This window comes from Zootoca vivipara, chromosome 1, assembly GCF_963506605.1.
Source record: "Zootoca vivipara chromosome 1, rZooViv1.1, whole genome shotgun sequence".
In the NCBI taxonomy this organism is placed as follows: Eukaryota; Metazoa; Chordata; class Lepidosauria; order Squamata; family Lacertidae; genus Zootoca; species Zootoca vivipara.
The window spans coordinates 133,059,033-133,083,626 of NC_083276.1; the positions used below are offsets into that span (position 1 = coordinate 133,059,033).

General features: G+C 43.1%; 1 protein-coding gene across 4 annotated transcripts in view; it reads left to right on the plus strand.

Annotated features, from left to right (window-relative positions):
• AGAP1 (ArfGAP with GTPase domain, ankyrin repeat and PH domain 1) overlaps positions 1–24,594 on the plus strand; it is a 378,138-nt gene that overhangs the window by 311,100 nt on the left and 42,444 nt on the right. For all 4 annotated transcript variants that reach the window (XM_060282347.1, XM_060282348.1, XM_035139158.2 and 1 more), the window contains 3 exons: positions 1,367–1,521; positions 3,094–3,184; positions 5,076–5,298. In XM_060282347.1, coding sequence (XP_060138330.1) covers positions 1,367–1,521; positions 3,094–3,184; positions 5,076–5,298 — 469 coding nt within the window. The remainder of the gene's footprint in view (positions 1–1,366; positions 1,522–3,093; positions 3,185–5,075; positions 5,299–24,594) is intronic.

Consider the following 24,594-nt stretch of genomic DNA (forward strand, 5'->3'; position numbering starts at 1 on the left):
CACACATTTTAAAAGGCTGGAGCCATTTTCTCCTGCACCTGAAGGGATGTGGTGAAGGCCAGCCTCCCTGCGCAGGGTGTCCCACAAATGGGCAACCGTCTCACAGAAGGACCCCACAGGGCACCGCCACCTCTGAACCTCCCGAGGGAGGGTGGCTTGCAGAGAAGGATCCGTCATGCTAAGGCACACTAATGGCTTCCTTCACAGCCTGCCTTGCCCTTGCCCTTCACCACAGGCCAAAGCAAGGGGAGGTGCGAGGGCCATTGTGCGCACTTCCTGGGTGCAGCAGCCGTAGGGCCTCCCTGGCAGAGGGGCGCTCTAGGCAAACACCCACCTCTTACCTGCCAGTGGAATGTGTGCTGCCAGTGCTTCAGCCGCGCTCCCCTAGAGTCGCTTCTGCGCTGCTTCAGTGGTGGAGGAAGGGGGTGTGGTCTGCCCCCAGTGTCATGACTGAGGGGGTGGGACAAAACGAGTTTTTTTTTTAAAAAAAAAAGGGCTCATGAAACTTTTTAGGAGTGATATGGTGGCTTAGGCGCCTGCAGGTTCCACGCTGCCTGAAACAGCAGCCTCCTGCCTCTCCCTCAGCTACCCTACAGCCGAGGGGGAGGGAGCGGAGAGGCTCCAAGCATCAGAGAGGCTCACCCCACCCCCATGGGCAGATTGCCCCGCCCCCACGGGTGGATTGCCCCGCCCCCGGCTGCAGGACATGCCCCCGCACCAGGCACCCGATTGGCTAGCTACGCTGCTTCGCTGCTTCCTGAAACCCACCCTCCCCCTCTCCAGCCCAAGCAGCAGGTGAGGAGGTCAGGCTGCCAAATTTAAACCTGAGAAAGGAGCACTTTGTGTGCCCCATAGAAACCTGCACCCGGGGCAATGGCCCCTCTGCCCCTGACCACTCTACGTCTCTGGCGGGGGGGGGGGCAGCTGGTTGGGCCAGGGAGGTGATTAATGCCTTCTTGTGAGAGGGGGTGGTCCCTGCCTGCTTGAAGGGAAAAGAAGAAAACCTCCCTGGATTCAGAAAATCTAACTACTGGCCACTTGTTAATCTCCCCTTCTATCTTTAAATATAGTGGGCTGGGGTATCTTTATAACTAACAAAACTGTTCCAAACAATTAGTCAGGCTTTCCTTGCATGTTGTTGTTGTTGTTTTATTTTGCAGGTTTAGCTTTCCTGACATTTCACTGTGATGTGTGCCCAGGTGTGCTATGGTTAGCCTCTCTTTTCATTTTCCAAATGAGGGACAGAGTTATGAGCTCTTTAACCCTTTGTCGGCTACATCTCTTCTTTTCTTAAAATAATGTTTTAATTTAGTATTTTAAATATAAGTTTTAACCCATCATTCTCTCCCTCCATTTTCTCTTTCAGAACAAGAAGAAAACTTTGAGTTTATCATTGTGTCTCTTACTGGTCAGACTTGGCACTTTGAAGCTACAACATATGAAGAAAGAGATGCTTGGGTCCAAGCTGTAGAGAGTCAAATTCTGGCCAGCCTGCAGTCATGTGAGAGCAGCAAGAATAAGGTTAGATGCACAACACTGATCAGAGGAAAAGGATATATGTCATCAACATTTAGACCCTCTATAACGTTTTAAAGGAGAAATTCCTGCAGCATTATTATGTCTGGAGTGTTTTGCCTTGCTTTGCATTTAGATTTTTAATTGCAACTTATTTATTGTTTTACTTTTTCAGTTTTCTATATAATTTCACATTAAAATAACTCATTTGGAATGAATAGTTGAATGAATTACTGTGATTGGTGCTTTTAAATTGATCTAAATCTTGCTTTCAGTATTTTGAGTACAGTAATGCAAAGTAGTAGTTTTTCCTACTTTGTTACTTTTCCATTTTTCCTGGAAGCTGTTGTGTTTCTCTAGGACTAGAAAATGTATGATGCTTTATGTTTAATACTGCAGGAATTCTTTAGGATAGTATTGTGCACAGTGTCCCATTTCAACATTTGTCTACAACTGTGATCTAGCTAAAGTTAGTCATAACTTAATCCTCTTGAAAGTTGTGGGACAGGTTGGTCACAACTAATTTATTCGTTTCAATGGGGATTTGTCGTTACAAAATTTAGCTGGATTGGGACTTACATTTCAAGATACATGTTGACAATTTTTTGTTCTTTTGACCTTGGCTAAGGAAAGCTTAGTGGGGGGGGGGTTGTTTCTTCTCTGTAATTAGGGCTGAATACATGTTCAATGTATAAATAAAACTTTAAGTCTTATGACTTTTAAACAACAAGTAGATTAAATTGAAAAGGGAAATATAGTAGTACCTTCATTCCATAATGGCTCGTACATGTTTTACGTTCATAAGCTAACATGAACAGTTCTGCAAAATTGAAGAGATTGAGGAAACCACCAAGACACATTCCTGATAGCGGCAGATCTAGATACCAGCCCACATAGAGTGTTGTATGGCTTCCGTTGAAATCTATAGCCGGAAGTTCATGATCTGATACAGCTAGCTGAATTTGCTCAGGACTCAGCTGGTCTAGAAACTGAAAGTCACTTTCTATAGAGATTATCTTTCTGGGTCAAAGTAGAGGTCACTGGCAGGCCACTGTGAAGAGAGGTCTGTAACCAAGCCACAAGATCAATTCTGACCTTTTGATGGTAGAATGCTCTGTTCCCCATTGCTTCTATTCCCAAATCCTCCCAACAATCAATAACCATGAAATAAAAGTGGTACAGGAATTAATTTAATTTAACAGAATTTTTAAGAATGGACTGTTCTGTAATCATCTATGGTATTAATGGCACACGTCAGTTCTGAGCTTTCTTTACCACTGACAACCCTTTGGATTCCTGATGTCCTGTACTCTCTCTGCCCCAGTGGTTCAATAAAAGCTTGAGCTGTCAGACACATGGATGAAAACTGTGAGCTGTGCCTGTCAGACACTGAATTGCAGTACTTAAAGATGCTACAGGATCAACTTCTGAGAAGCTAACCAAAAGCATCAAATTCCGTGATCATATTCATTCAACCCAGTTCTGAACTCTCTTTTTCACCAGCTGACAGAAATGTTGTCTCTGTCTTTTTCTTTGAGTTCTTATTTCCTGTATGTGTGTTTATTTAAATATACACAGTCCCGACTGACAAGTCAGAATGAGGCCATGGCCCTTCAGTCAATAAGAAACATCAGAGGCAATTCTCGCTGTGTGGACTGTGGGGTACAAAGTGAGTACTTTTTTCCACAAGAAACATTATCCTGTACATCATAAAGCTTGTAGTCTCTTTGCTTCAGTGTTACCTGAACATGAACACCTGTTCTAGTTCTTGCCCTCTTGGTATTGTATTCAGTGTTCTTTTCACTAGTTAGTGCTCATTATGGAATTTGATTTGTGTGGTGTATTCCTATTAAATCCTAATTAACACATGCTGCTGGTTAGATTAAGACCTAAAAATTTTTGTCAGTACTGACCTGGAACATTTTTGAGGAGGGAGATTTTTCCCCAAGTTTTGCATTCCTTTTCAACTTAACATGCTACTGTTATGCTCTAGATAAGAGGGGAAATAATGGCTCTTAGGAATTTTAGTGGATTTTAAAGTCATTCTTTCCAGACAAAAAGGAAAATGTGCAATGCCTATCTTAATATTAGCAATGAAGTACTGAGTACAGCAGCATGAGATTCACAAATATATGTATGTGTAAAACCTTGAGCCTGGCTCAGGAGTCAGGGGGCAGCCACTTGCTTTTTAACCCCTCCCAAGCTAACATGTCTGCATCTGGCACTTGCTATGGGGTTTTGCGGCTAAATCGATACAGGCCTAGTTGGTCCTTCAGATAACTCAGTTTTCTGAGTGGAAGGTGATGGGATCTAAGTTTTAGCCTGGGCATGAGGGTTCCCCTGGAGCAGCTGAAGAGGTGAGGGGGTCAGCTCCCCCTATGCCAGTGATGGGCAACCTTTTGAGCTTCGTGTGTCAAAATTCGCCAAAAAACAAACCACACACAAGGGGCTTATGATGTGGTTACTCTTCCTACCAGTGCTGCAAGTTGAGATGATGCCAATAAGGGGGGGAAACACATCTTATAACCCTTCTACCACTGAGATTCCTCATTGCAGGAGCTTCAGCTGAGATTCCTGCATTGCAGGGGGTTGGACTAGACGACCCTTGGGACCCCTTCCAACCCTATGATTCTACATTGTTTCTGCATTTTAGCATTTATTTCAAGATATCTAGACTGCCCTTCATCCAAACAGATTTCAAGCTGGTGTACAAAGGATATAAATAAGCCAATTCATCAACAAAACATCAACATTAATAATGGAATGTCAAAAATGAGAGACAGCAATAATATTGTAAAACAATCATGCAAACTAAATACATCTGTTTAAATGGCCTGTCAAATAAAACCTGGCACCAAAAATAGTGTATAAAGGTAAAGGGACCCCTGACCATTAGGTCCAGTTGTGACCGACTCTGGGGTTGCACGCTCATCTCACATTATTGGACGAGGGAGCCGGCGTATAGCTTCCAGGTCATGTGGCCAGCATGACAAAGCCGCTTCTGGCAAACCAGAGCAGCACACGGAAACGCCGTTTATCTTCCCGCTGTATTTATCTACTTGCATTTTATCCTATTTATCCTATTTATCTACTTGCATTTTGACGTGCTTTCGAACTGCTAGGTTGGCAGGAGCTGGGACCAAGCAATGAGAGCTCACCCCATCATGGGGATTCAAACCGCCAGCCTTCTGATCAGCAAGCCCTAGGCTCTGTGATTTAACCCACAGCACCACCCGTGTCTCAGGTTGCACTTGTACCTTCATGTAAAAACATCATCTTTAAATTACTTGCTTCTAACCTTTACCATGCTCTTGTTGGTAGAACAACATTTGCTATAATAATTCTTAAGATTTTATTCGCCAATTAAACATATTCCCCAAAACCTATGAGCTAAACGTTCCCTTAATTGGCTAAGAATTAGATATGGGGTCCAGACTCATCAGCATCATGGGGTTCTGTTAAAACTTCAAAACAGAGTTGATTACTGGTTACCTTGCCATAAGTGGGAAAAGCTCATAGGATGTATATTCATTGTGTTGCTTTGTTTTCTTTTCCTATAGATCCTGACTGGGCAAGCTTAAATTTGGGAGCCCTCATGTGTATTGAATGCTCAGGGATACATCGAAACCTTGGCACCCACGTGTCCCGTGTGCGCTCACTTGACTTGGATGAATGGTCTATTGAACTCATCAAAGTAATGTCCTCCATTGGGAACGAGTTAGCAAATAGCGTGTGGGAAGAAAATACCCAGGGACATGCAAAACCCTCTCCAGACTCCACAAGGTAAGCTGTTTCAGTGTGCATGCAGGCCTTAAAAAAGTACGTGAAAGATATCTAACTCAAACTTTAGATGGAAATGTTTATCTTTTGAAAGTACCTCTTCACTGCTCTCGTGGCTGCAGTCTTAAATGGGAGCTAATGCTTCTCCAAGAAGCTCAGAGTGGTGTAACTAGTTAACTAGTCCTGCAAGGGAGAGATTCCTCTTGCCCCGTTCTAGCTAGCTAGCGTTTACCCTGAGGGATGCAAGCGAGTTCCTTCTTTGCCTGTGTTTGTGTGTGCTTACTATATACATTGTTGTAAATTTTAAAAGAACGGACTGCAATTCACTACTGTATACATTCAGTGAATCACTGCAGTTGGGAGCAACACTTACCTACCCCCAGACTGGTGCTTGGAAGTAGATTTGGGGTTGTGGTATCAGAGTTCTTTCTCCAGATAAACATTATAATTCACAAATACCCTAAGCATAGTCAGCAAAGCATAAGGAAGGCGACCTGTAAGTTCAACACAACCCCCCCCCCATTCACCACATGTACTGCTTCTTAAAAAAACATCTCTAGACCCAGACAGTATGGCCAACTATCGCCCAGTCTCAAATCTTCCATTCCTGGGCAAGGTGATTGAGCGAGTGGTTGCTGAACAACTCCAGGCACGCCTGGAAGAAGCAGACCATTTGGATCCCTTCCAGTTGGGATTCAGGCCTCATCATGGGACTGAAACTGCCTTGGTCACACTGGTCGATGATCTCCGGGGGGCTAGGGACAAAGGTGAGAGCTGTTTCCTAGTTTGGCTGGATCTCTCAGCAGCCTTTGATACAATTGACCATAACATCCTTCTGGACCGTCTAGGGGGCACTTCTGGATAGCTGGGGGCACTGCCATACAGTGGTTCTGCTCCTTCCTCCTGGGCTGTGTCCAGAAAGTGGGGGGGGATGAGTGTTCAGACCCCTGGGCCCTCACTTGTGGGGTGCCTCAAGGTTCTGTCCTCTCCCCCATGCTTTTTAACATCTACATGAAGCCGCTGGGAGAGATGATGATGATGATTATGATGATGATGATGATGATGATTTATTTATACCCTGCCCATCTGGCTGGGTTTCCCCCGCCACTCTGGGCGACTTCCAACAAATACCAAAATACATTAAAATATCACAGATTAAAAACTTCCCTAAACAGGGCTGCCTTTAAGTGTTTTCTAAATGTCAGGTAGTTGCTTATCTCCTTGAATGGGGTCACTGTGCCCCTGAAGGACCAGGTGCGCAGCCTGGGAGTCATTTTGTACTCACAGCTGTCCATGGAGGCGCAGGTCAATTCTGTGTCCAGGGCAGCTGTTTATCAGCTCCATCTGGTATGCAGGCTGAGACCCTACCTGCTCGCGGACTGTCTCGCCAGAGTGGTGCATGCTCTAGTTATCTCTCGCTTGGACTACTGCAATGCGCTCTATGTGGGGCTACCTTTGAAGGTGACCCGGAAACTACAACTAATCCAGAATGTGGCAGCTAGACAGTTGACTGGGAGCGGCCGCCGAGACCATATAACACCGGTCCTGAAAGACCTACATTGGCTCCCAGTACGTTTCCGAGCACAATTCAAAGTGTTGGTGCTGACCTTTAAAGCCCTAAACGACCTTGGTCCAGTATACCTGAAGGAGCGTCTCCACCTCCATCGCTCTGCCCGGACACTGAGGTCCAGTGCCAAGGGCCTTCTGGCGGTTCCCTCGCTGCGAGAAGCCAAGTTACAGGGAACCAGGCAGAGGGCCGTCTCGGTAGTGGCGCCCGCCCTGTGGAATGCCCTCCCATCAGATGTCAAAGGAATAAAAAACTACCTGACATTTGGAAACATCTGTTTAGCGAAGTTTTTAATGTGTGACATTTTAATGTATTTTAATGTTTGTTGGAAGCCGCCCAGAGTGGCTGGGGAAACCAAGCTGGAGTTCAAATACCTGAGTGCTTTCTTCCTAAATAGGAGCGTGGGGGTGTTGTGTTCTTTCTTTGGTTTCTGCTCCATAACATTGTAAAAATATAAACCCTGGTGTGTCTTTTGCTATCACAGAACTAATATAGCTATTTGTATCATAATGTGAACAGTGCCAAAAATGAATTCCTCGTGCCTTCTTTGATTCATTATTTGATTACTATATATGCAGATTTGTATAGACATAAATAGTAAAAAAAAGTTTATACTGTACTGAAGTTAAGCTAAAATGCAGAGAAAGTTAGATCTACCCATGGCCCATTGAAACTATATGCTAACCTGTCCTCATAAATCTCAGTTATTTCAATGGGACAAATCGTATCTGGATTTATTCTTCTTGTTACTAATTTTCAGCATAGGTTCATGAAGTAGTTTTGTTATCTGACAGTGCACATCCTTCTTATACAAACAGACCATTAAAGGTTGTGTATTATAACTTTCCATTTGAGGAATATTTTGTTTTCTACTAGTTTATAATACAGATGCCCTCTTTTCTCCTTTTTCAAACAATTTTTTTTTACCATATTGCATAAATGTATGATGTTTGGTTTAATATCGTTGTTTCAAACACAAGGTGTCAGCAAAATCATTAGGTATTTCTTACCTGTTTTGCATCCCTATGATTGCCTCTGGGCACTGGTAGCCAGAAAGGGCACTGGTAATGTACCAAAAATGATTACTTTTTTAAAAGGTAGTTGAATGATTTCCAGCATTATGTCTATCTGAACTGAAGTTTACAGACTGTAGTTAACCCATAGGTAGAGTTCTATGTCAAATGATTAATTTTCTTAATTGCAAGAAGCTGAGTTAAGGAAGCCAAACAGCTCTCCCAAGCCAATAACCTTCCATATCACTCTTGGTTGTGATACATAAATAAATTTGTAGTAGCATTAGTATGTGTAGGATACTAATAAGCACCAGGGACATATGAAGAACTGTCCTACCATTTCATGGATATAGCCACCTTGCAGAAAAGTGGCATCACATACATTTATATAAAAAGCACATACTGTATGTAATTTTTGCAAAAAAAAAAAAAAGCAACATTCTAAATGGGTTCACATATTGATTTGCATGTTGGTTGATACCCTAAGTTTTCATCACTTCCCAAATAAGTGTTAGCCAGTGTCAGGGGACCTCCGTACAGGGAGCCTCCCCCCCCATCCTCCACCCCAGCACCTCGAGGAAGTTAGCGGGATGGAGCAGTTAAGGCTCAGCGATCCTGGAGAGCCCTTGCACTGCCCTGGCCAACAGGTGGAGGGGAGCAGGCAGCCGCTTCCGTCGCCCGATTTAAGGCGCGCACCGAAGCGTAAGGTCGGGGGGCGCGTTTTGGGGTGCTGAAGCTTTTATGCTGGACACGTAACAGGCAGCGTCCACTCCCGGATTTTGCAAGTGACTAAGAGGTCATGTTTTTTGCTATCTCTGCACTGTAAATATTATGCACAATAAAAAATTTAAAGTCAGAGCGGACTCAGACGTTGTTACTCAAGAGTAGCCGCAACAGCACCCTTACAGCCAACCTGCAGGTACAGAGCAGACTCTTCTCTCCAATGAGCAAACTACTGTGCCTTCATCCCATTCTTACACTGATTTAACCACACGACACAAATCCCTCTTCTTGCCCACCCTTCTTTGTTCATGGATCCATGATAACAGTTTAGAAACCAGGTGTTCTGTTCAAAATACACCCATAGCTGTAAATGGGAGAAGTTTGCATCAGGACTCTGTGATTAACATATATTTGTTGCATTCCTAAAAATACTAAATTTCATGCCCCCCACATCCAATTTTGGCCAAAATTAGTATAGGTAAAAATAGGCCAAATCTGTTACATTCAGTTTCTGTATACTGTAGTCATGGCAACTGTCTTTCATGCACTGCTACTTTTTCAGATAGATTACTCCTAACCCTTCCAAACTCTGTTGTGTAGTAGTGCACTTTTGTTTACTCATGGGCCATAGATATTTGGGGAGGAGCAGAGGAATGCTCTGACCGCCACCAGCATGCCCACTGCTGCCCCTCCCCCCACGGTTACACTCTGGTTCTGCCCAGCCCCTGTACCTGGTCTCTCATCTATATATAATCTGAGTGGCTTCAGAGACTTATATAATTAAGTGAAATTTTGCACCCTCAGTAGCGTATACAGTAGAAGACTTTGTAACCTAAAGCATTGTGCCCATATCCTAAGCCTAAGTTTGACTGAAATCTTGTTTGCCCTGCTGAGACTTCCCCCTTGCTCCTGTATTGAATTTTGGTTTGTAAGCTTCTTTGTGCAGAATTTCATAAAGAGCAATGTACATTGATAGTGCTATGTAAATAATACCATTAAGAAGAAAAAGTATGTTGATTCTCCATCACTTAATACTATCAAATAGGGTAAATTTCAAGTCTTGGTATGGGAAATACTTCCACTCTTGTGATTTTTACAGTTACTATGAAAATTCAAATAGTTCAGGCGATCTCAACATTAACATCATACCTAACTTTAAATCTGGCAGTTAGAAACAGGTCATTCTTCCTAACCAGGAGTGCAGTGGAAGCTGCAATGAACTTTAAGCAGAGGTTTTGTCTGATTCTGAGGGAAATCTTGGGGAGCAGCTACAGCTTGCAAGTTAACATTTGTGCTCTGTGATTTGTGTGACTATACCAAGCACAAAAAATTTATAAAGTTGCAAAGCAGGAGGGGAGCTTTTGAAACTACTGTAGAAACAAGACCAGCTGGCTTCTGATTGTTTTCAGTGGCCCACTGATTAGGTCAGCTTTAAAAGGCTTGTAATTGGCTCTAGCAATTACCAAACAACCCTGAGAACTGCTTCTCAAACTTCTGGAGCAGTGTGACAAATTGAAGCTGACTGCTGCAGGAGGAATATCGACTTCCTATTTCTAAACAGGGGATCATTAGTCAAGAAAAGCATCTTTTAATTACTCCCAGGAAAGGGAGAAAAGGGGGAAATCTTTTGGTATGGATTGTGCAACAGCTGACATTTTTTCCCAGTGTATTCAATATTAAATTTGATGTCTTGGGGGCATCTGTCCTTAAACCCTCCCTTCGTAATGTGGGTCAAATTAGATTTGATCAATGTTATAATTAAATGAATTGGGGTTCAAATCAAGACTTTTTTCCCATCCAGTTGCTATTGATACCATTTAAGCAAGCACCTAAAGCATTGATTTTGACTGGTGTGGCAGTGAAATGGCAGTGGTGTCTGAACAGCCACACAGGGACAGAATTCTGCTTGATAAAAGAAAGTATTGCTTTTGAATAACATAAAAGACTGTCCATCTTTAAAACAGGAATTAATAAAATGTTTGCCTGTATCTTGATGCTGATCTGGAACTACCTCATTAGTTATTTTCCCTCAATGTTCATCTTAGGATATGCTTTGTGTGTACAAATGCGCTGCCAACACATGGGCTCGGTCCAGATTGCAGGATGTCCTACAAGTCGCAGCAGTACAGGAATGTGATCTGAGTTGGGTTCCTCTTGTGGGACACTCGGACTTCAGCAGACTTAGACGCATGTTTAGAGGTTGCCCAAAAAAGAACTGGTAGCAATTCACGTCAGTATCATGATAGGAAATTGAAGAGCTCCATGTCTTACCTCCCCCCTTTTTTTGTTCTATATGTTGCCATTTTTTGTAAATTGCAGCATAACTTTGTGGTCTCTAGTGATAAGTTTATAACTAAAGGTTTATTACAAGTATGTCAACAATTTGGGAGTTTTGTACTCTCTCCTCTTTTTATAGGTTATTTAGAGTTCTTTGGTGCTGTGGTAAGGGAAATGAGAACTCTGGTAACAGCCCATTAAAGACTCAGTGACCCTGGAATACTGGCTGGCTTATTAAGGGCTGGGGGAGAAGCAGAACAGAGTGGCTGGACAAAGGAAGACAAAGGTGGGTGTGGGTGTGTAGAAAGAATAATTTCAGGGTCCAGGTAGGTTACTTCCTAGTTCGCACTTAAAATTATTGATTAAGAATAGCTTCTCTTTGTATGCTACCTTTCCAAAGTTAAAACCATGCTGAAGGTCACGTACAGCATATTAAAAAAAATATGTAACTACAAACATAACCAAAGTAGTCAAACAATAAACAAAACATCAAAATGTGTACAACCAGATTGAACAATTTTTACATAAATCGTAAGATCCGAAATGAAGATACAGTACAGAAAATTGACAAAAACAGCCAACCCCTCCCTCCCCCCAACAAAACCACATGAACAGAAGTGGTTGTCATCCATAGACATTCATGAAGAAAGTCAAGGTTTTCATGTAGCGGAGCCTGGACATAAGTCAGTCCACACACCCCTCAAAAAAACAAAATAGAGGGAAATCACAAATGTGGCCCAATAAAGACTGAACATGCTCAGTGGACCCAGAATATTTGTTTATTTTTATTTATTAATAAAACTATATTGTCTTCCTTTTTCAGGCACTGGGCACTCAAGATGGCTCATAAAAACACAGTGTAACCATCAATTTAAGCTATAAAAAGACAACAGCATTAAACATTAGTAAAGAACAACTTTCACAGTTAAAGTCAGTCAGATAAATAACATTAATATAGCACCTTACAAATTATCCACTCATTTGTAGTTTCCTGAGTTAGTGTCCTCAGCAAATTATCCTTATTCAAGTGAAAGTGGTCCTTGGAAACATGGGTTTTTAAAACCTCCTTTGAAGCCTGCAGCGTCACTCCCTGCCGGTTTGGGACATAGCTGCCAAGTTATCCCTTTTTTACAGGGATTTTCCCTTATGCTGAATAGGCTTCCTCGCGAGAAAAGCGAAAACTTGGCAGCTATGGTTTGGGAGGAAATGCCACAGTCTGTGAAGCACCATGGGAAAGCCCCTGTTTCTTCAGCAGCAGGCGGGCATCATTTTCGAAGTCAGTCCCACAAAGAGCATAGGGCAGTAGCCTAATCTGAGAGTGGCTAATGCATGAATTGCTGAGGCCTGGTCTTGTGATACAGTAGTCCTAACTGGCCTATCAGCCTAAATTGATGAAGGAGAATCCCCTATCTATCAGCTTTGTTTTCCATCTAGAACCAGTTGTCCCCCTCCATCTCAATCAGCTGACATTCCCACTCACAGCGCTTCCATCCACTCCAAAACTGTCTCCACAGTCTCCCTGGAATTTGCAGGTGAAAATAAGTGATAGAGCTGGGTGTCATCCATATATTGATGACCCCTTAGCCCAAACATTCACTTGACAGTTATTTGCAACACTGTTTGCATTTCAAGTTGAAAGCTAAAGTTTGCATTGCAGGTAGCTGAAGATCTTTTATTAATGCTTAATGTGTCCTCCAAGATAAGTTGGTTTCTAAATATCTGCAAGTGTCAGCTGATTCTGAAAATAATTGGTATTATGCCAAGTGCATCTGCTTGTTTTTTTTTTGGGGGGGGGGTGTTCTGTATGTCTCTGTGTATATGGGTCAGTTCAACTGTGTCCATGGGATGTGCCTATGGGGGCCATCACATTGAGCTTCTACACTTCAAAATTAGCCACTATACCACTGGCTGCCTGCTGAATTCTTGTGCTGATGTGAGTGGCAGGGCTGTAAATGTAGGTAGCTTTAAAGTACTTATTCCCAGCCAGGCTCAGGCTGTGCTAGCCAAGTGGACAGCCAGGGCTCAGGCAAGGAAAGACCAGAGCTGGCAGGTTGGCCACAGAAGCAAACATTAAATGCATCCGTCTCCATTATGCTCTGAGTACCTGAATCACAACAGCCTCTATGCTGAACAAGGCTGGGGCTGACTGGCAGGCAACAGTCATCACAGCATTCCTACAGAAGCAGGACTGACTGTTGACCTGCCCATTCCAACAGCTAGGATAGGCAGATACTTGCTAGGTGGTTGAGAAGATGATTCCACCCTTCAGTAAAGCCGTATATGATGATGATTGCCGTTCGTGGCAATGCCAGACGAGTGCCTGATGCTCTGCATACTCCTGGCTGCTGCTGCCTGTCCAACAGCAACTTGGGGGTTTTGCCGGGCAACAGTGCCCCACTCCCCAAAATTCTGAACTGCTAATGCCAGGCTGGTCTGGAATGGAGGTTATAGCTACTCCTATTGAGAATTGTGACAAGGGATGGCCTATCAAAACTGCCTGTAGCTCAGATATAAACAATTGCATTGCAACCTTTCTTTGCCTTATTAAATCTGATCATACAATGATAGTGTAGTCATATTACTCTTGAATTTCTGATATAAGGATGTAAGTACCATTACAGATAGAGTCTTGGAACATTAGTACCTGTATATTCACTGTTGTCAGGATTTATTATTTCTTACCATCTCTTTTCCTGGTGAGGTCAGTGTTATGCTCCTTTTGAATGTGCTTCCATGGTTGACACCTTTCGCACTGGGGGGGGGGGCTTTAAAAAAAGACTTTATTGTGATGGGCTGACCAGAGCCCATCTGCAGTTGGGTGGCATCTGCTCCCCACATGTCACTTCCCTCATTAACAAGCAATTGAATTAATTAAATGCTACTCAGAACACGCATAACAAGCTACCGGCAGTGTCCAAATTAGCACTGATAATCAAGGATGATTTCCTTTATTATCCTGCTAAGTGGTGTGCAGCTTCTGATCTCCCTGTCTGCCCTCATCTATTTACATACCCCCAGCTTCTGCCTTTTAGAAGCTGAGGTTATCTTACCTAGTTAATTTGCCACAATCACCAAGCATGGCGGATTGATATTCCTGCCTCTGCTGAAGCAACCCCCCCCCATCCTCTCCCCCTTTTCTCCTTCCCCATGCCTGGTCCTTTGTATCTCAAGCTCACTGATAAATTAAAAGCCACCCCTGTGGTCTCTCAAGTGAGTAATAGAGGCAGAAATTTCATTTTGCAACTGGCTGATTTAATGATCCAAAGGGTAATTAATGGCCTGATTATCTTAATGTTAAATATGTCCGGCAGCAATTACTGTGACCTCCCGCTTGTCAAGGTCCGGGCTGTGCTCTTCTTTCAATTAAGTTCTCTGGGGTTTAATGGTATGAATAAACTCCTCTGATTCTATCATTCCGGACTCTGAGATATAAGCGAGCTAGAGGCTCGTTTGGAGTTTTAATCAGCCCGTCTTCTACTTGAGCGATCAGCGTTAACAATTATAACAAGGACAGTTTAACTTTCTTCCCGCCCACCCCCATGCACACCCCCATTCCCTTTATTTTATTTTTTAAGTGCTCTGAGGGAATTCTGCTGGCTGCAGCTACAGCTTTGCTAGACTCATCTCCCCATTTATAAATTATCATGTGAATGTTGCTGTTTTTCTATTTGACAGGCTAAATTAATTGGCAGGAGCAACCGAAAATGACAGTGCCACTAATTACAACTCAGAGTAAATTTTTGTCATGGTGGCACGCTTGTCAGTGGGCATGCCCCGGTCCTTGCTGTGGCCAGGGTTTGTTGACGCTTTCCATTTCAGTTTTCACATCTTATTGGGGAACATGATTGTATATGATAGCACTAACGGACCAAGATGTGCCTTCGGGTTTTCCAGGCATCCAATTTGCGTGCAAGAATGACATTTAGTGCCAATAAAGTTTAGGCAGCTGTGCTTCCACAGACCAAACAGCTGCTAGGGGACACACATTTTACATAGGATATTTTAGCAAGTTCTGTGGGTTAAGGAGACTTCTTAATTCTCTCAGAGTGTTGTAATTCACTCTCGCACATGACTGAGCTATCCTCATTAACTCATCTTTGAGTACATTACAGTTAATTGCTTATTAGACAACTGGGCCAAAGCAAACAAGATGAATTTTAACAGGGAGAAATGTAAAGTACTTCACTTGGGCCAAAAATAATAATGAAAGGCACAAATACAGGATGGGAGACACCTGGCTTGAGAGCAGTACATGTGAAAATGATCTAGGAGTCTTGGTAGACCACAGACTTGACATGAGTCAACAGTGTGATGCAGCAGCTAAAAAAGCCAATGCAATTCTGGGCTGCATCAATAGGAGTATAGCATCTAGATCAAGGGAAGTAATAGTACCACTATATTCTGCTCTGGTCAGACCTCACCTGGAGTACTGTGTCCAGTTCTGGGCACCACAGTTCAAGAAGGATACTGACAAGCTGGAATGTCCAGAGGAGGGCAACCAAAATGGTCAAAGGCCTGGAAACGATGCCTTATGAGGAATGCCTTAGGGAGCTGGGTATGTTTAGCCTGGAGAAGAGAAGGTTAAGGGGTGATATGATAGCCATGTTCAAATATATAAAAGGGTGTCATATAGAAGAGGGTGAAAGGTTGTTTTCTGCTGCTCCAGAGAAGTGCACACGGAGCAATGGATTCAAACTACAAGAAAGAAGATTCCACCCCTAAACATTACCCATCACCACAGAAGACACAGATGGAGATAACCAGATAATGATGGGGGAATTTCATTATGTGCATTCCTCTTTGGTTGAAAGAGGAACCAGGCTCCCATCCACAGTTTGGCTGGCGGTCTGGCACTTGCTTCCCCATGGAAGGTGAGGGCAGGCAAAGGCACTGGGGGTATGGAGCACTGTGGCTGCTACGACCCCTGCCCAATCCCATTTTTGGAAGGAGAGGTTATCCTGCTAATTGGAGTGAACTACCCAGGTGGCGCTGTGGTTAAACCACTGAGCCTAGGGCTTGCTGATCAGAAGGTTGGCGGTTCGAATCCCTGTGACGGGGTGAGCTCCTGTTGCTTGGTCCCAGCTCCTGCCAACCTAGCAGTTCGAAAGCACGTCAAAATGCAAGTAGATAAATAGGAACCGCTACAGTGGGAAGGTAAACGGCGTTTCCATGTGCTGCTCTGGTTTTCCAGAAGCGGCTTTGTCATGCTGGCCACATGACCTGGAAGCTATACGCTGGCTCCCTCGGCCAATAATGCGAGATGAGCGTGCAACCCCAGAGTCGGTCACGACTGGACCTAATGGTCAGGGGTCCCTTTACCTTTACCTTTACAGATGCTAGAGATGATGAGATAAGAAACTGTGAAAACAACCCAGCTACAAGGATATAAAAGATTTGGATTGAGAGCGGATTTCATTCAGTGAAAGAGACAGTGCGGGGAGGGAGGCCCACGGTTTGCTTACCGGTATTTAAAGTTTTTCTCTACATTTTTTGATACGGCAACCCTACCCAGAATGTAAGTTCTATTTTTAAAAAAATCTGCACAAATGAGGATGAAAGAAATCGGAATATAACATGGTATTTAGCAAAATTCGAACTGTGTGTGAGAGAGAAAGGAACTGAGAGGGAAGGGGGTGAGAAATGCTATGCTTTGAAAATATAGAGCAAAATCTTCCATAACCACCATTATCCACAAAGGAATGTGTTCAAGATAAGGACAAATGACCATAAATCAGCGGCAGGGAGGAAAGGAGCCCACCAGCTGCAGGAATAGAAGTTTTTGGTTTAACTATCTGCAATCTGGATTTAGACCATTCTTCCTAGGCTGGAAAAATTGTGAAGATGGCTTGCTTACTGGAAGCCAAATCATGGGACTTTTGAAAACTGAGATAACAGCTTCTCCCGGGACATGATGGGAAACATCAACAGTGGCAGGAATGCAGGATACAGCACCATATATGGATGGGAAAACATCATGGGGGGAACTGTTACGCACAAAAAAGAATAAGGATTACAGGTAAAGTTTCTCAAAACTTTATACATTATACCAACATGAATAGAAATCACAAGTTTTAGCTGATATATAAGGGACCGTTATATTGGAATGGAATGGAATGGAAATTATTAAAATTTTGGAATGCAGAAAAAATGTAGAGGAATGAACTCATCAACTCTAGCATGCAAGAGTTTGATTAAATTGTATAATTTGACATTTGAATAATTGGCATTAATTAATTGGATAAAATTTGTATCGTGATAATGAGGCTGCTATTGGAACAATATTGGAAAATCAATAAAAATGTATTTTTTTAAAAAAAGTACTCCTATTTAGCTGTTTCTCCCATTGAAAACAATGCCACGAAGAAGAATGACATCAATGTTTGGTTGCATGGTTAGCTATACATCAAAATGTGAATACTGTTCCTCTCTGTTGCATTTCCTTCAATGGGAGATGTATACCAGTGCATCAGCCCAGTTTCATTGACAGTGAGGATGCATTATCTTTCCTTCACCTCCCAGAGACATGAAAAGCAAATGTGTGAAAGAGTAGAAAATAAGGAGTTTTGGAAATATCTTTGTGCCACCCAACATAGCTGCCAAGTTATCCCTTTTTTTAAGGGATTTTCCCTTATGCTGAATAGGCTTCCTCGCGAGAAAAGGGAAAACTTGGCAGCTATGCCACCCAAATCACAACTTTTGCAGTGAAAATTGAACCTCAGAAAGAATTAGTGTTGCATTAGGTATTACTGCTTGAAAACACCAATACTATTTATTTGCTAAAATATACCTATCGGAGCCCACAAGCAGAATAGGAGCACAATCGTACTCTCCCCACTTGTGCCCCTCCTGCAGCTGATACTCTACTACTGCACCAAAAGTATTCTGACTGCTTCCATTGGAGGCTTGCGTTGAGCAATTACCTGTCGTCCTTCAGAGCTTTAATTTTGAGGATCCACCCGTCACCCTTTCCTAAGCAATTATAAACTGATGTTTCAGCATTAGTACTATTGTTATTGCTCATGATACTAAGCTCCACATACTATTTCTTTCCAATATGAAGTCCCTTCTTTCCTTATAAACGCATCAGCACCATGCAGGACACACTCCCAAGTTTCATACCCTTAACTGCCCCACTCTCTTTTATTTTATATTGTATACAATCAAAATCTTGGAAGCAAATACAAAGGAGCAGTCAGCATGACTTTCCAAAATGACTAAGGACATATAAATTAAACTGGGTTGATTTTAGAATATTGAAGGGGGGAGTTCTTTTCCTTTGTGCCTCCCATGACGTCCACAAAAGTCCAGCAACATACTCTGCAACTTCGATCTAGGCCAACTTTTTTTGGCCATGCCCCACCTAAGCATCTCTAAATTCCTGATCTGACTCCCCCCCCCCCGTGACATGTAATTCTTATTATTCAAAAGTGAACTCCTATTCATGTGGAGGGGGCCTAAAAGGCCATTAACTTGGTCTAAGGAAGCTTCCAAATTCCCCCCCCTAAAAGTCAGGTTGCCCCCTGTGAGGTTTATGCCCTACATTGGGAACCACAGATCTAGACAAAGTGCAGAGAAATGTCCACATGTGTGCATGTGTGCACACTTTCCCTATAATACAGTTTGCACCCATGTTGTAGTACTGTCAGGCTTTGGGGAATCGGCTTCCTCCCCCCATGGCAGTAGATAATAAGAAAGGAACGTCTTACCAGTTAGAAATGTTAATAATCACAGCAAGACAACAACAAACACATCTCCTAGAAATGGCAGTGCTCCCAATTAAGGATCACACCCCCTTCCGTCCCTATTAATCTATATCACTCCTACATCTTGTAATCTGAGCTTGTACCCTCTGTGCTTTCTGTTCTGCCACTTTCTCAGCTCTTCTTGACCTTTGGCTGAGCGGAGGAATGCTGTCCAGAAACTGTGAATCTGTTAACCCTCTCTCTTACAGTGCTTCTTCTCCTAGCTGTTCCCCTTCCAGTATTTCCCAGCTTCTGCCTTCTGAACTATGCCCCTCTGCAAACCATTGTTCCAAATCTATACTGTCCTCCTGCTCCTGGGAAGATTCAGGAGCAGGGGGAGGGAGAGGCTCCCACCATTCCTCCTTAGTGCAGCCCTCCACAGCACCGTCCCTGACAAGTACAAACAAAATTAATAAATTCCTTCCAGTAGCACCTTAGAAACCAACTAAGTTTGTCATTGGTATGAGCTTTCGTGTGCATGCACACTTCTTCAGATACCAAGTACAGTCTTTACAGTTATGATACACGTGTACTAGGGATTGCTAGTTGAGTTCTTGATTAGCTATTGCTATATTCCATTGTGCTGCCAATATTTATTACTGTTGTTGCTGTTGTTGCTGCTGCAGCAGCAGCATTGTGGTTCCATTTTTAGCTGCTTGGTTTCACTTGTTGTGTTGTATTATTTTATTGATCTTTGAATTTGAGTGAATGATAAAATATAAATATTTTTAAATAAAATAGTCTGGGCTGTGGACTGGACCTTGGGGGTGGATACGGGAGCATGTTTCTCCCATTTTCCCTGAGGAATGGAGAATGGGAGGTATCTGTTGCATCTCAGTACTGACAATAGTGTAAAGGAGGTTTCTCCTAGGCTTGTTGTGGTGTCAGAAGGCTGAGGACTTCCATCTGTTTCTTCTGTCCTGTGCAAATATAATATACCACTAATAACTGCAATCATAATGAAATATAAGTAATGAAAAAATTCCGGTGCTGGTCAATCATGCTGTCCTTATCTGGTCACTTACAAGGTCACAGCAGTGTGAAGCCCCAGAAGCATCATAGAATTATAGATCTGTAAAGTTGGAGAGTCCTTTAGTCCAACCGTGCCATGCAGGAATCTCGGCTAAAGCATCCATGAGAGGTGGCCATCCAGCCTCTGCTTCAAAACCTCTACTGGGCTTGAATGGACCTGTGTAAACTTCACTGACCAGTATAGAAAGCATTATGCTTTGAATAGTTTTCTGGCTTTGTTGAAATCATTCCTCCATGGCAGGTTTAATTAAAGTCAGTGGAGGATTTTTAAAACAGATGAACAGGAGCAGGAGAAAACATGCTTCTTAATTAGGATGGATAATTTCTTGCTAGCACCCAAAAGAACCAGATATCCTCTCCAAATCCCCTCCTGGAAGCAATAAAGCTGTGTATATGTCAGTCTTGGCAGTTTTTGATTTCTGGGGTTTTTGGAGGTTCAGTAAATGAGTCTGATTTTAAACTCTTTGGCCGGTGCCCCAATTGTTTGTATCAGGTTGCAAGGAAATATTAAAGAGACACCCAGCACAGTTTTTGTTAAAGTGTCTGAGGGGAAGAGGACAAAGGGTTGTGCTAAAAGGAAAATTGCTGAGTTGGAGATATTTTTCAGATAGTATAATGGAAAGCTGAAACATCACCAGGAATCACCCCTCTAACTTACAACAAAGGGGATCCTTTTCACAAAGTGACTTAGCCTCTGTGGTTTCCCAACAATTATTGTGTGATGGTAGCAATGGGATCTGTGGGCATCCCACAAGTATGTTTGTTCCAAGCTAGTATTTTATTTTGAATACATGCACCTTTCCCACTTCCTCATGTACTTCATGAGTTTTCAAAAACATAAAGGACCGCTGACAATCACTACAATTTGTACTGTAATAGTGAGTTCCAGAACCTAATTATACACCATGTGAAGTACTTCCTTTCATAGGGTGATAATGCATTATGGTGTTATGAGATCAGGATAGAAAACTTCTCTCTACCACTCTAAACATTAATAATTTTATAAATCACTATTGCAACTCTCACATATAAATTACAAAGTCATTTGTTCTGTTCCACAGAGAATTCATTGCTCCTCCCTCATTCGTACACACAAACACACTTTCCATTGCTCTGTCTCATTCTTCACTCCCAAGTTATTACTTCCTAGCACTTTATTCCTTTTTCTCCCTCTACCCCCAAATTATTCTCCCCCCTCCCATTTCCACTTCACATTCATCTGCACTTTTTCCTATATGTCTCCCAGCCTCCAATTTGTTTTCTTCTTCCCCTCTACCACCAGTGCAACCATTTCAATGACATTAAATACATTTTCTTAGTGTTCTGCCTAAGAAGAAATATATTTTATCAAAGTGATGATCTCTTCAAACATTCCAGGCAGAGTGCTGCATTTGTTGTTTAGTCATTTAGTCGTGTCCAACTCTTCGTGACCCCATGGACCAGAGCACGCCAGGCACTCCTGTCTCATGTTGGTGGCTTCGAGAACACTGCCCAACCATCTCGTCCTCTGTCGTCCCCTTCTCCTAGTGCCCTCAATCTTTCCCAACATCAGGGTCTTTTCCAGGGAGTCTTCTCTTCTCATGAGGTGGCCAAAGTATTGGAGCCTCAGCTTCAGGATCTGTCCTTCCAGTGAGCACTTCCAGTGAGCACTCTCAGCCCTGAGAGTGCTGCATATTATCATCCAAATCATTTCACCATGTGATTTCCGGCCCTCTGCTCTTCCTTCTGACTGTCCCTCCCGCAGGGGTGGGAATCCTGTTTCAGGCCAAGGACCACATTACTGCAGTGGAAACCTACTGGGGTTCATATGGAGCAATAGGTGCACCTCTTACCATTGTACAGTACACAAAACTCAGGTGTGTCTATGCATACACACATAGCTTTGCATCCTCATCTAGGCAAACAAGAGGCATTACCACAGTTCAAAGGCCAATTCAGAACAAGCAAAAGCACTCGAGGAGGGCCCACAGCAGAGCCAGTGAGTGGTGTGGCCTGGCCTGAAGGGCCAGAGGTTCCCCAGCCTGCCTTAAACAGCTACTGAAAATCTTCCCAGATAACTTAGGTTAAAGAGCCCTAAATAAGCCACAGGCTAAAAATAATAGGGTTGACTATTTTGCCAGAGTGCACCATACTCAGTTTTATGACAATGGGCAATGCAAACCCCAGAATAAAGTGGACTTCAGGCTCAGACTGCACCAGGTGTACAGCAAGAAAACCCATGCATGTGCAGTTGTGCAAACTTCGATACCTACAAGTTTAAACAACCAGCAGTCTCTCCAAGGAATAAGGTGGCTGAATTCATATTCACATCTGATCTGGGCAATGAAATTCTGAAATTGCATTTCTGAAATTATACTATAACCTACATTGTGGGAGATATCATATTTCCCCCTTTACAGTCCACCCCCCCCAAAAAAAATATATAATCCTGAACATGAATAAAAATCCTTCAAAGTTTCCTGGCAATTGTATAACTTTTTGGTTGGTCCTGATAAAGATGCTATTCTGTTTATTTCCATTTGTAAGAAAAGGGGGTGACATATAGACATTTACCCACTCCATTTGGGCCTCTCACTGCCTCTGGGACAGTTGCCTCTGACTGTTACAGCAATTTGTCTCTCCCACAAGCTGTCCCTTCCTTGCACAAGGAAATGTTGAGAGAGTAGGTGACAGGGGGGGACAGGACGCAAATCTCTCCTGTCTCTCAAACTCTATGAGTTCTACTCTAACTCCTGTCTCTCAAACTCTATGAGTTCTACCCTCACTGCACAAGCACACTCTCCCTGTTTTAGAGAGTCATAGAATTGTAGAGTAGGAAAGCATGGCCATAGCCAAGATGTTTGTTAGTTGTTGAGTTTCTTTTAGGAAACCAAAGTTGTTGAGTTTTTCTTGGGAAATCATGGGTAACAATACCTCGTAAATGGGACATTGCGGTGGGCAGGCTTCTGCTGGTGGGGACAGAACCTCAGATAATTGAGTACTTTCAATATTTTTCAATAATATTTGTGGATCTAGCTCTAGTGTCAGAAAGTTATTCCTGATGTTTAGTCAGAATTTCCTTTATTGTAACTTGAACCATTGGTTTGGGTCCGAGCCTCCAGAGCAGGAGAAAACAAGCTTGCTCCATCTTCCATGTGACAGCCCTTTACATATTTCAAGATGGCTCTCCTATCTCCTCTCAGTCTCCTCTTTTCCATACTAAACATGCTCAGCTCCTTCAACCACTCCTAATAAGATTTAGTTTCCAGACCCTTGATCTGGAAGTTGCCCTCCTCTGCACATGTTCCAGCTTGTCAATATCCTTCTTAAATTGTGGTGCCCAAAACTGGGCACAGTATTCCAGGTGTGGTCTAACTAAGACAAAATAGAGTGGTACTGTTAGTTCCCTTTATAAATAAGGGCACTTGATTTTTGGTGGTACAGCCTAGAATAGCATTAGCTTTCTTTTGCTACTGCATCACACTGTTGACTCATGTTCAGCTTGTGGTGTACGAAGACTCCTAGATCCTTTTCATGTGTACTAATGGCAGGTGTTCCCCATCTTATATTTGTGCAGCTGGTTCTTCCTGCCTAAATGTGGAACCTTACATTTGTCCCTACTGAAATTCATTTTGTTAGTTTTGGACCAGTTCTCCAGTCTGTTAAGGTCATCTTGAATCCCAATTCTGTTTGGTGTCATCTGCAAATTGAATGAGCATCAGTTCCTTCATTGAAAAACAACAGGCTCAGGACAGAGCCCTCCAGCACCCCACTTGTCACTTTTTTCCAGGATGATGAGGAACCATTAATGAGCACTCAGTCAACCATCTAACAGTTACATCATCCATCCCACATTTCACCAGCTTCTCTGCAAGAATATCATGGGCGACTTTTCAAAAGCCTTACTGAAAGTGAGATACACTGCATCCACAACACCCCTTGATCCACCAAGCCTTGTAACTCTATCAAAAAAGAAATGAGATTTGTCTGGCATGAGTTGTTTTTGAGAATCCCATGTTGGATCTTAGTAATCACCACGTCCTTTTCTAAGTGTTCACAGGCGTCCTATGAGCCCTTTAAAATTACCTGTTCTAGGACCTTTCCAGGTAATGCTGTCAAGCTCACCGGTCAGTAGTTACCTGGATCTTATCCCCCCCCCTTTTGAAGATGGGGACAACATGTGCCCGCCTGCAGTTTTTAGGGACCTCACCTGTTCTCCAAGAATTCTCAAAGATTATAGACAGAGGCTCTGAGATTAGCTCCTCAAACTCCTTTAGTACTCTTGGGTGAAGCTCCTCAGGCCCTGGAGATCTGAATTCATTTAAAGTAGCTAGGTGTTCCCTTACTACAGTACAGGCTTCCTCAACCTCACCCCTCCAGATGTTTTGGTCCACAACTCCCATGATCCCTAGCTAGCAAGACCAGTGGTCAGGGAGGGTGGAAATTGTACTCTCAAACATCTGGAGGGATGAGGCTGAGGAAGCCTTCCTTACTACCTCTTATCCAATCTTGGGCTGCAGCTCCCTCCTTGCATCATTTATTCTGTTATCACCAGGTTGGGCATCACTTTCCTTTTGGACAGTGAAGACAGAAGACAGAAGCAAAGTAGGTGTTGAGCAATTCCACCTTCTCTCTGCCACCCAATAGCATTTCTCCTCCTTCTGCTAAGCATCAGTGAAACTACAGTATTTTCCCCAGCGCCAGGTGTTCCCCTGCCATCTGTAGTATTTTCTCCTGCCCCCTCAGGATTTAGTTTAAAGCTCCCCTGATCAGGTTCCTGAGACACTTAGCAAGCACATTATTGCCAACTGCTGCAGCCATCTCTTGCCAGAAGGCCTTCCTCAAGAAGGCTCTCTGTTCCGGAGGCTGCTTCCTTCACATTCACTTCAGTAAATCTCACAAGATCTGGACAGTGAGTACATAATTGCAGAGAAACATGTTTTAATAAATAGCCTTAAGCATGATC